Raw genomic sequence first — 17,313 nt, forward strand, 5'->3', positions numbered from 1 at the left:
TGATTGTTTCCATTAATTTTGGTTTTCTTCTTTCTTCTTGACGAGGAGAGACCCGTTGTTGCATCTAGATGGCAGCTTCCTAGCTTTTAAGGTCCCAGTAGCTACTCGCCAAAGTAGGAGGTGGAACAATGTTTTGTATAGTATGTTATGCCAATTGTAAACTCTGGACTTTTTAAGAAAACTTATAAATGATTCCTTTTTAGAGTTGGGAAGTGAATTCTGAAGCATAACCCACCTTACTCCTTTGAAAATTCCTGCTTTCAACTTAAAAGAAGTTAAATGCAGTCCCAAAGGCTCAATCCATTTGCTGTGGAATCAATTCCAACTCATAGTGACCTTATAGAACAAAGTAGAATTGCGCCAGAGGATTTTCAAGGCTATAATCATTACGAAAGCTGACTGCCACATCTTCTCCCAGACACCACTGTTATGAACCCCCTTACTAAAACACTTATTAGTGTCAACTTGTGCTTGGTTCAGCATTGGCCCTAGGTGTCTGCTGGAACATCAGGTAGCCACACAAAGAAACTGTCCTACATCCCTTTATCCCACTGCTAGCCACTTTCCCTGAAAAGCGTAGGGCCTGATTCCAACCCATTCAATCCCATCACCGGATTCCCTGGAAACAACCCCACCCTATAGATTGGGCAATCTGCTTCCATAGAGATACGACCTTGGAGGGAGCTCTGATAGCATAGTGCCTAAGACACTTGACTGCTAACCAGAAGGCTGGTGGTTCAAACCCACCAGCCACTCCTTGGAAGGAAGGTTGGGCAATCTACTTCTGTAGTGATAGTGCCTTGGAAACCCAAGGAGGGGTCGCAATGAGTCAACTCAAGGGTAGTGAGTTTTTTTATAGTGAACCTTCTCCTAACTCCGAAAGTATGCCATGCCCTTAGCTGCACGTCAGAGTCATAACTCCATGGTGGTGTACTCACCTGTTTCAATTTACTAACTAGGCAGTAAGCTTGAGATCATGGGAGGGGTTCTGTATGTCTTTTGAACTCCCCACCATATCTAACAGGGTGCCAGATTCCCAGGAGTCAACAAACAGTTGTTGGTTGATTAACTCCTACCACCAACTCTTATAAATGTTCTGATAGCACGCTGTCTAATTTTCACTGGTGCCTGATGAGTTAGAAGCCAGCAATAGAACTGGAGGAGATTCAATTCAGGGACTTCCCCTGTACCTGCCATAGAAGTTTGGTATAAAAGCACCTGTGCAGTGCCTATAACCAAAACCACATCCTTTCATGCATGAAGCATGTGAGCTCCACCTTTCCCAGTGTTTCAGGGCTCCCTTATGTGAGGCAGGGCTTTGAATCAGTTCATTCTGATTTGACTCCCAAGCTCCTTTCCTCTTCAGATAGACTGAATCAGAATCTCCATTTTAACAAATATCCCCAGGTGACTCTTATGTATAGATCTTGTTAAAATATAGATGATGATTCAGTAAATCTGGAGTGGAATTGTAAATTCTCAGTAGAGAGTCGAAGCCCTGGTTTGAGCTGTGCCCATTCCTGGGGCTGCCACCCAGTTGAGCACAACAGAGCTATTTAGTTAAACTAGTCTGGATTGAACACAGTAGTACCCATTATATATTTAGGCCAGAATAAAAAGTTTTAGTAATTTAACATCTTTCTACCAACTCTCCTGTTTGCCACCTTTATTCACTTACCCAAACCTGCCCCATGATACTCGATACTGTGGAGCGCTGGCTCTTTGTATTACACTTCTCACAGGTGCCATATTAGACCCAGGGAACTGGAAGCATGCAATGTATCCTTTCCAATCTGGTGCAAGAGCAACTTTAAGCAAACTTCTACCTGACTCTTTAATCAGCCTGGTCCTTTACCATGTATTACAATCCTCTTTAGCAGTTTCTTCATTCATTCTTTATTTGTTCTTTTCATTCATTTATTCTTTCACCAAATATTGAGTGTCTACTATGTGTCAGACCCAAGACTCCATGGTGAATAAGGCAGGTGTAATCCCTATTCTAAGTTCAAACCCACCAGCCACTTCACGTAAGGAAGACAGAGCAGTCTCCTTCCATAAAGATTTACTACCTCAGAAACCCAGTGGGTGTTGCTATAAGTCAATGGCAGTGGCTTTGGTTTGGTTTTCGTTTAATCCCTACTCTAGGAAGTTTGCAGTTATGTGGGGGAAATAAATACAAAAATGCATATATAATCAAAATTAAGGTATGTTCTTTGGAGGAAAAGAACAGGGTGCTAAGAGAATGAATAATGCAGTGATGTTGGGATATGTAATTAGATGAGGGCAGTAGTTCAAGATGGACTCTGTAGGGAGTTGACATTTAAACTGAACCAAAAGATGAGTGCACAGAAGGATCAATATACAAAATGCTCCCAAAAGGAGGCTTTGTACTAGAGGAACTGGCAGACAGCAAGGTGGCTGACATATAGTGAGGAATGGTGAGTGTAGCCCCATTTTAGGTTTGGAAGTTAGGCAGCAGCTACACCCTACAGGACAGTGTAGACTATATTTCCATTGTGGGTGCTGAATGCTCCTACCAGACCTGTAAGTTTCCTGATTGGAAAGAGGGTTTCCCCTTCCCTGTCTGAACTTTAGAAACTACAGCCAGAAGATGTCCGAATTCTCGCACCCCTGCTTGGACAGGAAATGGCAAACACAGAGGCCCAGACTCCAGACCTGGCCCGAGGTGTCTGCTGGAACCTGAGGGAGCCACGTGAAGCAGCTGCCCACATGTCTTCCTCCTGCTGCCAGCCTCTTGCCCACCCTGACCCAAGCCTAGACCCTGCTCCAGCCTGTTCCAAAACCAAACTCTCCAGAAATGAAAATAGGTCTTCACCTCTCCTACGACTGGGGACCTCTCATTCTTCCATCATACATCTGTCAGTAGCAAAGACCCAGCTTGCCATCCCCCCAAAAAAAACAATTGTACTGGAAAACTTTAAAAGGACTGCATTTTAAAATGTTAATGTTAATGTCAATTCAAATCTTAAGTGGACCAGTCGTTAACTCCTCAAAAATAAAGTTTTTATTTAATTTTAGAGCAATCATAGGTCCAAGACCCTTCAAAGAGGTCTCTGACTCCTAAATAATTAAGATCAGTAATGATCCCTCTTCTCTAGAATTCTAAAGCACTTTTCACTTATTTGACATGGCTCTAGGTAGACAGATCTGCACAAGGAATGAAACTAGAGGGCAGTGGAGGCACAACTTTAATCTGCAATTCAGACACCCAAAGAAATTCAGACACAGCAGCAAAGGGGCCCCAGACAGATTTGTAAGTAATGATGTGGCTCACTGATAAGTTATCCTAACCACTCGCACCCCGAAGCATGATCAAATTATCCTTGCCAAGGTCAGTTGTTCCTAGATGGCTGAAGGAAGACATGTGCTGTCAACATGTTAATATATTTCACACTGCTTCATCAAGGGGGTAGGTAGTGGATAGTTAGCTGTTGATTCTGGGAGATGGGCACATCAAGTTCACTTCACTATTTTTCTACTTTTGTATATGTTTGAAATGTTCCATAATAAAATGTTGCATTTTCAATATCAGACTTTTGTCATTATTTAATATATTTCAACTCCCTTCATCAAATATTTTCAGTGGCATGAAACAAAAGCCCATCATCTCTCACTGGGAGCTGCTCTGGGCAATGCATATGAAAATCTATTGTTGGATGGAGTTTGGAAAAAAGAAACTCAAATTCTAAAGTGTGAGAATAAGATAAACTCAGATATCTACCTTGAGTTCATACTATTTTATTTCAATAATGAAATTTCTGAATTAGACCTATTGAGGCAAGGAAGATGAAAGCCAAATAGACATTACCATCTTTAACATCACCGACAATAGTGCAGACACTTCAGAAGAGCCCTGCACTGACTGAGAAAGTTTGTCTTTGGTAATGTGAAAAGTGGAAAAAAAAAAGGTATTTTTTGGTCGTATGCTCTACAACCAAAAAAAAAAAAAAAGTTCCCAAAGAGAAGCCTGTGTTGCTCAATGGAAAATAAGAGAAGCCTGTGTTGCTCAATGGAAAATAAGAGAAGCCTGTGTTGCTCAATGGAAAATCAAATTAGCCTGGCAGTAGTGGTCTTGACAGAACCAGATTCCTAAAAAAACTCTTGGAAATTTCCAATCTTGAATCTTCCTTCTATACTTACTGAAAGATTTAAATATTATCCAAAGGATTTTATGTGCCCAAGAGAGGACCTTTTGCAAAAGAAGGGAGGGCTTCTTGCACCCACGTTGGAAGATGATCCACATAGGTACAAAGAGAAGGGTACAGGCTCCAACATCAGAAAGCCTCCTAGCTTTATAGGATTTCACACTAGAGGCACTAGAGTGCAATGGCTACTGTCACTTGCTAAGGGATCTGGTGTCTCAGTTACCATCACTACAACATGGTTTGTAATATGTTATTATGAGGATTTAATGAGATAATGCATATAAAGTACTTAGCACAGTAGCTAGCACATTGGAAGTGCTCAATAAATGGCTTTGATTTTTTGTAAATTATTTGATTGCTTACCACAGCTGAACATGCCAACCATATATTAGCATGATCTAGACAGGCCCACTCATCATTCAGTTCAAGCCCATTGTCCAGGGCCTATAGTCCAAACACATGATGATGATAAACTCTTTATTATGCTTTTGAAATAAGAAAATATTAACATAAATATTTGATCGCTTAGTGAAATTACAATCTGGAAAAAAAAAAAGGCTCAAGAATACAGTATATCTACAAAGATTAGATAGTTTCTTCTGCTTTTCTATTCAGTCAATTCCAAAATAGACCTTGTAGTGGGATAAATAAATATTTGAGACGTAGAATTCTCCGATCACAATTTTGTTCTTGATTCCACAAAAAAATATCATTCCTCTGAATCCCTCAGTTTTGAAAATGAATAGCATAGGCACATGGAACCTTAATAGTAAAATTTCATGTAGATGAAAAATGGTAGGCACTAAGATTTACAGTATTCTTATGTTTTCTAAAAAATTTTCTCCAAAAGATAAAGTGAAAATGCAAATTTACATATATATAAAATCAAAATATTACAAAGGTTTTTACACAACTTTTAAAAGCTCTGATCTCTATGCTTATTTTTTGTGAACAGTTATTATACTTTAGAAAAATTATGTTGCAGAATCACATTAAAAATTTTCTGTGACCACTATATGAATAATGTATGGATAAGATATTTATAACTATTTATATATCAAAAAGTTTTTAGGCTTGAAGATTCAACAAATGACATGTAGTATAAAGTGCTATTCCAAAAATAATATAACAACTTCATTTTAACCTTGACATTTTACATATATTTTCAAATATTTTTTTTTAATTGCAGAAGACAAAGTAAATAGGTTTAAACTAAATTCTCACACTAAGTAAAAAGACAGCAGGTAACATCAAATTTATCTTTGGAAAGCAATTATGAATGATGTATTAATCTCCCGCATGAACAAAAGTGAATAATTCATTCTGAAAGATGTAGTGACATATAATTTTATGAAATAATCCAGTTATAGGGAAAGACTCTTGCTGAGCATGCTCAGTCATTCTAAGATCTTCCTCACTACTGTTATCCAGGCAGGGCACCAGTGAGCCCTCTGTGGGGACATTGGGATTAAGTGGTTTTCAGAATTGAAATGTTTCCTTGAGGTTCTGGCTTTTTCCTTCTCTGTGCTCTGCTGTTCAATCTGCAGACTCAGAAATGATCCCAAACTATAGGAAACTGAAGTGCTTTGGAGTGAGTAAACTATTCTCATCCAGTGAGTTAAAGCATGTGGAAGAGTTCTGAAAACTATACATCGTACTGCTAGCCTTCTTAACTTTTTCCTCCCTCTCCCCTGGCCAAAGCTATAATGAATGAGAGCAGTAGAATGCTAAAGTTATCCCCTGAAGACTTCTCATTCAGCTAAAAGTCTACCAAGTTTCTGATTATTGTCCACAGGGGACAGGGAGCAGTAGACACTAGAACAAGAATTAATTGGATAAAAGGAATCTCGCCTTTCGAACAGCTCCAGGATAATATTTTTCAGATAAAACTCTCAAGTCCTGTTTTGGATAATTATAAACCTATATGAATGATCAGAAGAGAAAAAATTTACTAGAGACCACTAATTCAAGAATTTAATTCCTGCCCAGTTGGAATACTGCCAACATTTTTGTTCTTAATAGGAATGTGCTTGCTGTTTAAATTTTTTTTTTTCCCCTGGAAGAAAAAAATGGAAAGTTTTGTTGTTGTTAACATTCCAGGTAAGACTGAAAAGTTGCTGTGGGCTCTTTTGGGTATGTTCCACTAAATTTAGAGTAAATATTGTGTTTGATAGTAAGAGTGATGAGTGCCTGGGACATCGTCTTAAGAAAAGGACTTTCATTTTCCAGTGAAGAATTTCAGATAGAAGATCTTATTAGGCACACTTCAAGATCTATCCCAATCATGGTATTCTGTGATTCTTTGGATTCTTAAAGTGGTATATATCCATTGGCAGAGACAAGGGATAATTAACAGAGTAAGGGGTGATTCTGTATCTAATATTTTCTTCAACAATCCTATTTAAGGTCCTAATGAGAAACTTCACCATGATAAAGTGTGGCATCTTTAGCCTTCACCACTACACCCAAGCTGATCCTCCTCCAAAGAGCATAAGGTAAGCAAACCTACGCATCAGTGTTTCCATTAACTGAGGAGGGAAGATGGAGGGGTGCAGATGTAAGGACAAAGCTGCTATCCAACGGCACCTGCTTTGGCCATGTGTTGACATTATTCCTAATTACAGCCAGTTACATCAGTTGTGTCCTTATATTCACCATAGAGCAATGCTAATTGCCCAAAAGATGTGATAAGTTCAACTATAAGTAAATATCCCCAAATGTGGAATAGGAGCTCTGGTAGCGTAGTGCCTAAGGCTGGCAGTTCAAACCCACCAGCCACTCCTCAGAAGGAAGGTTGGGGAATCTACTTCCACAGTGATACTGCCTTGGAAACCCAAGGAGACTCAATGACACATAATGACAACAACATCCCCAAATGAGGAAACTCTGGACGAGTGCAGCTTTTCTTTGTTATTTGCTACTTTCCCCTATAAAGATGTTAACCAAAAAATACCAGTGTCCTCAGTAGGCAACGCTTCTGCCAAAATAAAATGGTTCAGAAACATGGTACAATGTAATTCAATTGCCCCACCTCTTTCAGCCCTGGAGATTCTTAGGCTCAAAGCCATTGGTCATGTGGGATTATACCCAGGCACTGCCGTGGCCACAGACTCCCCATCCTTCTGATCTAGTTCTCTTGCTACAGAGTAAGCCGCTGATCCATTGGTCCATAGCTGCAACTTGGGGTCAGATTCTTTGGCAAGGAACCGCAGCTCAGTTTTTTTCATCTTCTTTACAAGTCTTGCAAAACCAAGCAACACAGAACTAAATATCATTGAAAATCCACAGAGAAGAAATGCTGCAGTGTAGCTGCCAGTCGTATCCACCAGCCATCCTGTTAACAAAATTATATTGTCAAGCTGACAATTCAATCATTTACCCATTTCCAAATCTAATAACTTGTGAGGATGATAACAATAGATTACTAGCACCACCATTTAATTTTGACACAAAATGCAAATCCCTGAAAGTATTATGCAGCCACAGAAAAACACATTTCTATTTTCTAGGGAACCCTGTGAAGTAAATTGGTTGTTCATAAGCAAAGTGCTTGGAAGAGTGTCACATACTTGTTATTTGCACAATAAATATTAATTATTATTTTTAATCCCAGGAAATCTGGCAAAAAAGACAAAAGTAGCATTATTCAAACTATTGAAGCTGCAATGATTTCAGGGGAGCTCTGGTGGTGTAATGCCTAAGGCACTTGACTGCTAACCAGAAGGCTGGTGGTTCCAACCCACCAGCCACTCCTCTGAAAGAAGATTGGGCAATCTAATTCCATAGTGATACTGCCTCAGAAACCCATGGAAAGATCTCTATTAGTCGGATCTGACTTGATGGCAGTGCATTTGGTTTGGGTTTGGGTTTGGGATGATTTATATAGTGTTAAAGAGAAGGTAATCATAGAAAATGTTAGTAGTATTCCCAGCATTTATACTGTCTCTCTGGATTAACATGGAATGCTTCCAAGCAGAATCTAAATTTCTAATTGAATCCAGCCATTGTACCATCCAGACTGAAAATTAGGACTTTGGGTCATCAAAAAAGTTCAAATGCAAATTTCAGGAGGCATAATCCTAGTGCCTAAGGCATCTGACTACTAACCAGAAGCTGGCGGTTCAAACCACCAGGCACGCCTCAGAAGGAAGATTGGGCAATCTGCTTCTGTAGAGATACCACCTCAGAAACCCAAGGAAGGGTCGCTATGAGTCGAATAGACTAAACGGCAGTGAGTTAGGATTTTTTTAATATTCCTGTCACCACAGATTTCTTTTTCTTTGTCTCTTATTGTAACAAAATAATCTCAATATCTAGTCCAGCTCTAAATTTAGAACCAGGATGCATGATATGCAAAATAAGGCCCACAATTATCAAAGAATCAGTGGGGTAAAGTAAGACTTTGGTAGGCAATTATTTTGTGATTATCAAAATGTTTTAAAAAAGAAAGTTTCTCTAAACTTGACTTATATGCCAAGAAAATCTGCCATCCATTAGTCAAAAATGCTATGTAGAAATTGTTATAAGCCCCAGGAAGTTTTTTGCAATTCAAATTAATCTAAGAATATTTTAGTTATCATGTGACTTGTACATGTCTGAAGCACCAGAGGAGACTGGGTAGAGAGTTGTCATTTTAAAGATAAATAAATAAGTATTACTTTCAGAGTTTACATCCTAATTCCTGGCAATGAACATAATGTCTGATTTGCCAAATGAAGGCCATGGATTGAAAGGAGGAGCTAGGAATGCCGATGTCACTTACATCCTGTGACTTTCACTGTTGTCACGAATGTGGGTAAACACTAAAGTTGACTGTGGAGGCAGGGTATGGAGCATTTTGGCAGCAGTTTTCAAAAAGGAAGCATAAACATATAGACTTAAATCAGGGACTTTGACCAGAATTTTCATCTGTAGCGATAAAGTACCCCTAGTACTTTAGTAGTTTCCCCTAGTTTGCTGCTTGCTTCAAAATAAGCTTAAACTAACTGACTATTCACAAAACCAAACAAACATACTGCTGCCAAGTCAGTCCTGACTCATAGTGACCCCTCCTTTGGTTTCTGAGGCAGTATCTCTATAGAAGTAGATTGTCCAGTCTTACTTCAGAGGAGTGGCTGGTAGGTTTGAACCACCAGCCTTCTGGTCAGCAGTCAAATGCCTTAGGCACTATGCCACCAGAGTTCCTGTTCACAACAGTAGCTAAATCAGAAATCCTGCCTCCAAAAAATTCCCCCCCTTCTAGGCAAATGTTTAGTTAACCACCACAAACCACCCACCCACACCTCTTGCTCTCTATCTCTGGATCTGTATTGTTTTTTTCCTTTTATTGTAGTAAAATACATATATACAACATACAATTCACTATTTTATCTATTTTTATATGTACATTTTAATGGCATTAACTACATTCAGGATGTTGTGAATCACCACTATTTCCACAAATATTTCATCACCCTAAACAAAAATTCTGTGCCCCTTAAGCAGTAACTCCCAACTCCCAACTCCCTCTCCCCCCAGCTCCTGGTAACCTCTAATCTGCTTTCTGTCTCTATGCATTGGTCTATCCAGATATTTCTTATAAGTGGAATCATACAATATTTGTCCTTTTGTGTCTGGCTTATTTCACTTAGCATAATGTTTTCAAGGTTGATCTATGTCATAACATATATCAGAATTTCACTCCTTTCTATAGCTGAATAATATTCCATTGTAAATATATACCACATATTGTTTATCCATTCATCTGTTGATGGACACTTGGGATGTTTCCACCTTTTGGCTATTGTAAATAATACTGCTATGAACGTTAGTGTACAAGTATCTGTTTGAGTTCCAGTTTACAGTTCTTTTGGGTATATACCTAAAGCAGGAATGGATGGGTCATATAGTAAATTTAGATTTAACTTTTTGAGGAATTGCCAAACTTCTCCATAGCAACTGCACCATTTTACATTCCCACCAGCAATGCACAAGGGTTCATATTTCTCCACAACCTCACCAATCCGTGTTTTTTTTTCTCAAAATGTTAGTTGTCCTAGTAAATGTGAAGTAGTACCTCATTGTGGTTTTTACTCATATTTCCCTAGTGACTAATGATCTTGAGCATCTTTATGTGCTTATTGGCCATTTGTATATCTTCTCTGGAGAAATGGTTTTTCAAGTCCTGTGCCCATTAAAAACTTTTTTTTTTTTGTCTTTTTTATTACTGATTTGTAGAAGTTGTTTATATAGTCTGGGTATTAAACTCTTGTCAGATACAATTTGCAAATATTTTCTCCCATTCTTTCAGTTGTCTCCAATTTCCTGAGAATGTCTTTTGATGCATGAAAGTTTTTAATTTTGATAAAGCCACATTTATCTATTTTACCTTTTACAGCTCATGTTTTTGGTGTTGTATCTAAGAATCTATTGCCAAATCCAAAGTCATGAAGATTTGCCCTTAGGTTTTCTTCTAAGAGTTTTACAGTTTTAGCTCTTACATTTGTCTTTGATCCATTTGGTGTGATGGAGGGGAACTTCATTCTTTTGCATGTGGAAACCCAGTTGTCTCAGTACCATTTCTTGAAGAGACTATTCTTTCCCCATTGAATGGTCTTTGCATTCTTGTCAAAAATCAATTGGCCATAGTTGTATGGGCTTATTTCTGAACTCTCAATTCTGCTTTATTGGTCTATATGCCTATCCTTTTGTCTACCACAGTGTTTCAATTACTGTAGTTTTGTAGTAAGTGTCAAAATCAAGACGTGTGAGTCCTCCAACTTTGTTCTTCTTCCTCAAGGTTAATTTGGCTATTCAGAACCTCTTAAAATACCATATGAATTTTAGGATTGACTTTTCCTTTTCTGTAAAAAGAAGCTGTTACAATTTTAATAGGATTTGCATCTAATCCGTGCATTGCTGTAGGTAGTACTGACATCTCAACAGGAGTAAGTCTTCCAATCTATGAATACGAGATGTCTGTCTCATTTCTCTTTTGCCTGTCTTCAAGAGACTTCATTTGCTCTCTTAGTTAGGATTTAGGTAGACAATTACCTGAACCAATTATTTCAACCTTCAGTGTGCAGGAGGAGCCCTAGTGGTGCAGTAGTTAAGCACTTGGCTGCTAATGAAAAGGTCAGTGGTTTAAATCCACCAGCCATTCCATTAGAGAAAGATGGGGTAGTCTGCTTCCATATATATTACAACGTTGGAAACTTTATGGGGCAATTCTCTTCTGTCCTATGAGGTAACTATGAGTCAGAATCAACTCAATGGCAATGAGTTTAGTGTGCATGAGCCTCTTAAGAGAGCTGCTTGAGAATACAGATACCTAGAACTCACCTCCAAAGATTCAGGTCTTAGATAGAAGGGTCATGTAATCTGCACTTTGAACAAGTGTTCCAGGAGATTCTGATGTTGTTGGTCCCAGGATCTCCCTCTGATAGACACTAATTTAGACCACATGCACAAAGTAAGCAGGAACATATTCTGATATATTTGCTGTATCCCACCACAATGCCTAGTATATGCAAGCAATACATATTTGTTCAATTATTATGCATGCAGTAAATATTTATTGAATTAATATTTAATGCATGCAGTATTATTTGCTGATTTACTTATTTAATCACACCTTAAATTTCTGTAGCATTTTACCATTTTGCAAAACACTAGATGCTTTATCTGATGACTCCTACATCTGTATACCCAGGTCTGGCATTGCTCTAAAGCTCAGATTTCATCCTTAAACTGCCCTATTGAGCATTTTGATATGTGTATTTCAGATATCTTAACATGTCTAAAACATTAAATTAATTCTTTTTCTTGCAAAGCCAACTCTCCATCTTCTTTATTTCCTTCATGCATGCCATTATTTTCTAAGTCATCTTTGACTCCTTTCTCTCCTTCACCTCCATATGCTAAATTCATTTGACATATTTTTTCTAAAACTTCTTCCTTGCCTCTAGAGCTCATTTCCATTTCTGTGGCAGTTCAAGCCTTTATCAGTTCACTCCTGCACTCTTCCAATGGAATCCTAACTGCCTCTCTCCTAAATTACAAGATCTATTGCTAGATCACATTTTCTAAAATACACTCTATATCATATTCCCCTCTGCACAAAAATGTTAATACTATCATAGTCTCTGAAGAATAAAGAGCTCCAGATCTTTTGCCTGGCATTCAAGACACTCCACTAACACTCATTCTTATCATTTCAGCCTTCCTGTCTACTGTCTCCCATTAGAATCCTGTACTCCTGCCAGACTTTCCTCTGAATGTGCGCTACTTATTTTTAAATCTGAACAGCTGCTCCAATTCATTGTTCCCATCATTAGTGTGGAACAAAATCAAGACTCTAATTTGGGACTTATTCTTTCTAGGTAGGCTGAAGTTGGAAGAAGTTTATAAAATAAGACTATAAATGAGAACATGTTTTTTGGTGGTTCTTACATCCTTTTTGCTTTCCAACTCTTCCCCATTCCTTCTCATTGTCCATGTGTAGGATCACTTTTTTCACATTAATACAAGAAAGGGAAGAGGTGGTTGGAAACTGACCTGCGATGGGTGGGCTCACCAAGTATGGCACTGCATGAAGAAAGTATACCACACCAAGTGCTGAAGACAAGGAGGTGGTCCCCACTATTTCTGCAGTCACTACTGGGATCAAGGTCACATAGGCACCATCAAAGTAACCAAAGGTGCAAGAGAAAGGCACGAGCAAGGGGAGACTTTGAAGCATTGGGAGGCAGAGATAGCAGAGCCCATCTAGTCCCACAGCAAAGAGGTAGCAAACATACTGGTAGTTCTTCAGACACCTGTGAATTGAAAAAACAAAAATGAGTGTAACATGCAAAGGTTCTATCAAAAAGCTTCAGAATCACAGCTATGAAACAGTAAGTATCGCAGTTACTTATAGAGATGGCTGCTCCACTGTGTGTTACCTAAGTTGTCTTCCTATCTTTCCTTTGGTATATATAGTCCCAAATTCAAGAACCATTGTCCCCAAGAAGCAGGGCATAGTAGAAAAAGTAGAAAGATGTAAATTTGAATCCAGTTCTATCACCTACTAACTGCCTAACTCTATCATCAGTTTCTTTAGTTGTAAAATAAGAGGATTAGTTAGGGTTTCTCTAAGGATAATTGTGAAATAATGTAAAGTGTCAGAAGACTGGTATTTTCTAGCAATCTACTATACTGTGTGCTTTTAGATACATGATCCATTGACATGTAGCACACCTAGATGCTCAATAAACAAAATAGTTTTACAAAAGACAAGTTTGAGTGTGAAGACATTAAAGTAGTTTTCCAGAGATGATTAAGATTTTGTTCTAGAACTAAGCTTTATTTTATTTTAAGACCTCCTCAGTTGAGGTCTTTCATTCCATTCCATTTTCTTTCTGTAGCTCCAAACCCATCTGTGATACCAGTTCTTTCAAAGACTACATAATGTCACCACCAGTAATTTTCCTTGGAGAGCATTTTATGCTTTACATTTTCCACACACGGGCTCATCTGAGTTTCACAAAATGCTATGAGATCAGCAGACAAATATTACATTGGCCCATTTTACAGATGAACACCCTTGGGGCTCTGAGGGATTAGGTGATTTTCTCTGGGTCACAAAACTAATAAGGGGAAGAGCCAGCACAAGAATGTAAGTCTTGTAAGTCTCAAATTATAGATACCTACAACACAGCTCTGGTAGCATAGTGCCTAAGGCATCTAACTGCTAACCAGAAGGCTGGCTGTTCAAACCCACCAGCCACTCCTCGGAAAGAAGATGGGGCAATCTACTTCCATAGTGATACTGCCTCGGAAACCCAAGGAGGGGTCGCTATGAGTCGGGTCCGACTAGACAGCACATAACAAAACAACAACAACAACAACACAGCTCTGGTAGTGTAGTGTCTACGGCATCTAACTGCTAACCAGAAGGCTGGTGGTCAAACGAACCAGCCAGTCCTCAGAAGGAAGATTGGGCAATCTACTTCCGTAGTGATACTGCCTCGGAAACCCAAGGAGGGGTCTCTGTGTCAGATCCAACTTGACGGCAGTGAGTTACAACACATCTATATCAATCAGCTTCTTGTTGAGTTACTTGATTGTAAAGATAGATATTAGTTGTACTTCCCTTTCTTCCTTATGCATTAAAAATGTGGAATTAACCCTAAATGTCATATTCACAACACTGGAGAATGGCAGTTGAATCCTGCCTAATTATCCAAGACATAAAATGTGAAAAGCTACAATGAGTATAGTTTTCTAAGGTCACTGTTCAAGGTTAAAGAATGCTGTCTTTGTTCCAAATAGCAAAATATTTGCTGAAGAAACTACTCAGTAGATTTCTTATAACTTTGGTTTAGAAGCTTACAATTACAGTGAAAGCATTTACTGTTTGCACTGTCAAACATAGATATGCAGCTACAGATCATATGTTGTTACTGTACTTGATCTTCTTACCTAAACTGATTCTGCTCCTTTCTCCATGACCAGCTAGCCTCTCTATGGTTCACAAGAATCTAACACACAACATCCAGCTGGAAGTTGTAGTACTTGGGGATTGACTCTACTTGGGATGGAGTTAAATCTGTCACCAGAACTTGTAATTACCCCAGGGTCTGCAACTTAAAAACATACCCTCCCTTCTCCAATTTAGGTAGACCCAACATCTTAAACAAGCTAGAACGGGGGTCAGCAAACTGTGCCTAAGGCACTTGACTGCTAACCAGAAGGCTGGCGGTTCAAACCAACAAGCCACTCCTCAGAAGGAAGATGGGGCAATCTACTTCCGTAGTGATACTGCCCCAGAAACCCAAGGAGTGGTCGCTATGAGTTGGGGCTGACTCGATGGCACATAACAACAACAACAAGCCTACCACATGTTTTTGTATGACCTGTGAGATAAGAATGATTTCTATATTTTTAAATAGTTAAAAAAAATTAAAAGAAGAATATCTTATGACACATGAAAATCAAATTTCAGTATTTATAAGTAAAGTCCTGGAACACAGCCATTCTCAATTGTGTAGATGCTGTTGTTCATGGCTGCTTTTGTACTACACTAGCAGAGCTGGGTAATCACAACAGAAATCATATGGCCTATAAAGCCAAAAATATTTATTATCTGTTACTTTACAGAAAAAGTTTGCCAATCCCTGATCTAGAACAGCCAGCAAGGGAATTGCCTTCTTTTCTTTTCTTTTTTTTTTTTTTAATTTAAGGCTTGTTAACAAGCCCCCAAGAATGAGTAATGCTCCCCACCAGGAAATTACTAGGTGTTCTAGTAATTAGGTATTCTCTTGGGTAATGGGTAAAGAGAAACCCGAAGCTAAAATCCCGTAGTGGAGAACCAGTTGTGGTTTCATGGGGGTTACCTTCTGTCGGTTAGCCATCCAAAGGTGATATTGCCGATAATGTCAATCACCCCCAGTATGGACATCAGAAAAGCAGCTTGCTGGTGACTCACTCCAACACTCAAAGCATAAGGCACCAAATACACAAAGAGAGGGCTGCAACCATAAGCCATAAACAGAACAGAGATGGCTAACACAACAAAGTCTGACTTCATTAAAAAACTGTATTCCTGCTGCAGAGAACAACAAAGGCAGGTCTGTGCCCATTCTTTGGTCACAGGTGAACAGGGAGATGCCCATTTAAAGTCTTGTTTCTGAGTTCTACAGACATGATTCTGCTCTGGAGTTGCACGGTCCTCTTTAAGAGTAATTGGTCGCATCAAAGCTCCGCAAACACAGAGATTCAAAACGAAGCCCCCGAGAATGAGTAATGCTCCCCGCCAGGAAAACTGTTCGATAAGGAACTGAACCACAGGGGCCAAGATGAAGGTACCAATGCCACTTCCCGACATGGCGATCCCATAAGCAAGGGCTTTCCGTCTACTGAAATATCTGCCAACCATGGCAATAGCTGGAGAGTAACAAAGTGCAAATCCAAGACCTGTGAATAAAGAGAACTCCGTAAGTACATCCTGGACAGCTTATAATATATATATATATATATATATGTTTCAGAAAAGTTACTGTATTAAAGGGAATCTGACCTTCTGTTAACCCCTTTCTAGCTGTTTTCTACACTAAACTGAAAAAAGTCTCTCCTCTCACCAGTCATCCACAATTTGTAAAATACAGCATATGTGACTTTCTTCTTAGAAAGAAAAACCTTAAGGAAATACGAAGTCTTCAAAAAAATGAAATGAAGAATTTTAAAATTATAGAAACTAAATTTGAATCAACTAGAAAATGTGAATCATGTGGACCAAAGAAACTTGTTTTCTTTCATTCTTCCTATTTTATATTGTCTAGAAATCGCCTCAACTCTTTACTGGCTGTGAAGACACAACCCTGATAATCTGGACCACTCTGGAATTTGGTTCAAGCAACAGATATGATTCCATGAAAGTCCTAGAGTAATTTCACTTAGTTGGAAAACATCATAGCCAATTTCATATATGAAAATAGCAACCTGAATATATCCCCAAGTCAACAGAAAATGATTAATAGTTCAGAAAGCCTTTTTAAAGATTTTCAGGTTCTATTTTAAGTCAGGAAAATATGAAGGGCTTTAATTCTGGTTTTCATGGCACCTAAAATCCCAGGCAAGGAAAGGAGACCCAGCTTTAGCTTCTGTCCCCACATGCAGTGTAAGGTGACCAACCATCCCAATTTGCCTGGACTAAGCAGTTTCCTAGGAGCTCTGGTGGTGTGGTGCCTAAGGCATGTGACTGCCAGCCAGAAGGCTGGCGGTTCAAACCCACCAACCACTCCTCATTAGGAAGATTTGGCAGTCCACTTCTGTAGTGATACTGCCTCAGAAATCCAAGGAGGGGTCGCGAGAAGTAGGATCTGACTCAACGGCAGTGAGTTTGTTTTTGTTTTTATTTTTGAAGAGGTTTCCTAGACATGAGATTTTTAGTGCTAAAAAGAAGCCAGTCCCAGACAAAATGGGATAACTGGTCTACCCAGCAGCTGGGTCCTTTGGTTACTAGGGAAGATGCTTTGTATAATTGACAGTTAGACTTACATCTTCACTATGAGACTACATTGTTTCTTAGGCTGATTCGTGTTACCCCTTTGGCACTGTGCCTGGACAGGTGTTAGTGCTACTCTCACAGCCCCTCCGAGAGATGGGACAGGTGTTAGTGCTACTCTCA

At 39.0% G+C, this 17,313-nt stretch overlaps 1 protein-coding gene across 1 annotated transcript in view; it reads right to left on the reverse strand.

The window, feature by feature from the left end:
* Window positions 1-7,237: 7,237 nt before the first annotated feature.
* Window positions 7,238-17,313, reverse strand: part of SLC16A12 (solute carrier family 16 member 12) — a 16,479-nt gene continuing 6,403 nt past the window's right edge. Inside the window, exons 5-7 of the mRNA XM_042781423.1 lie at window positions 15,521-16,100; window positions 12,702-12,961; window positions 7,238-7,500 (exon numbers count right to left, since the gene is read on the reverse strand). Coding sequence (XP_042637357.1) covers window positions 7,238-7,500; window positions 12,702-12,961; window positions 15,521-16,100 — 1,103 coding nt within the window. The remainder of the gene's footprint in view (window positions 7,501-12,701; window positions 12,962-15,520; window positions 16,101-17,313) is intronic.

This window comes from Orycteropus afer, unplaced genomic scaffold (genome assembly GCF_000298275.1).
Source record: "Orycteropus afer afer isolate SDZICR_OR568_19922 unplaced genomic scaffold, OryAfe1.0 scaffold00118, whole genome shotgun sequence".
Lineage (NCBI taxonomy): Eukaryota > Metazoa > Chordata > Mammalia > Tubulidentata > Orycteropodidae > Orycteropus > Orycteropus afer.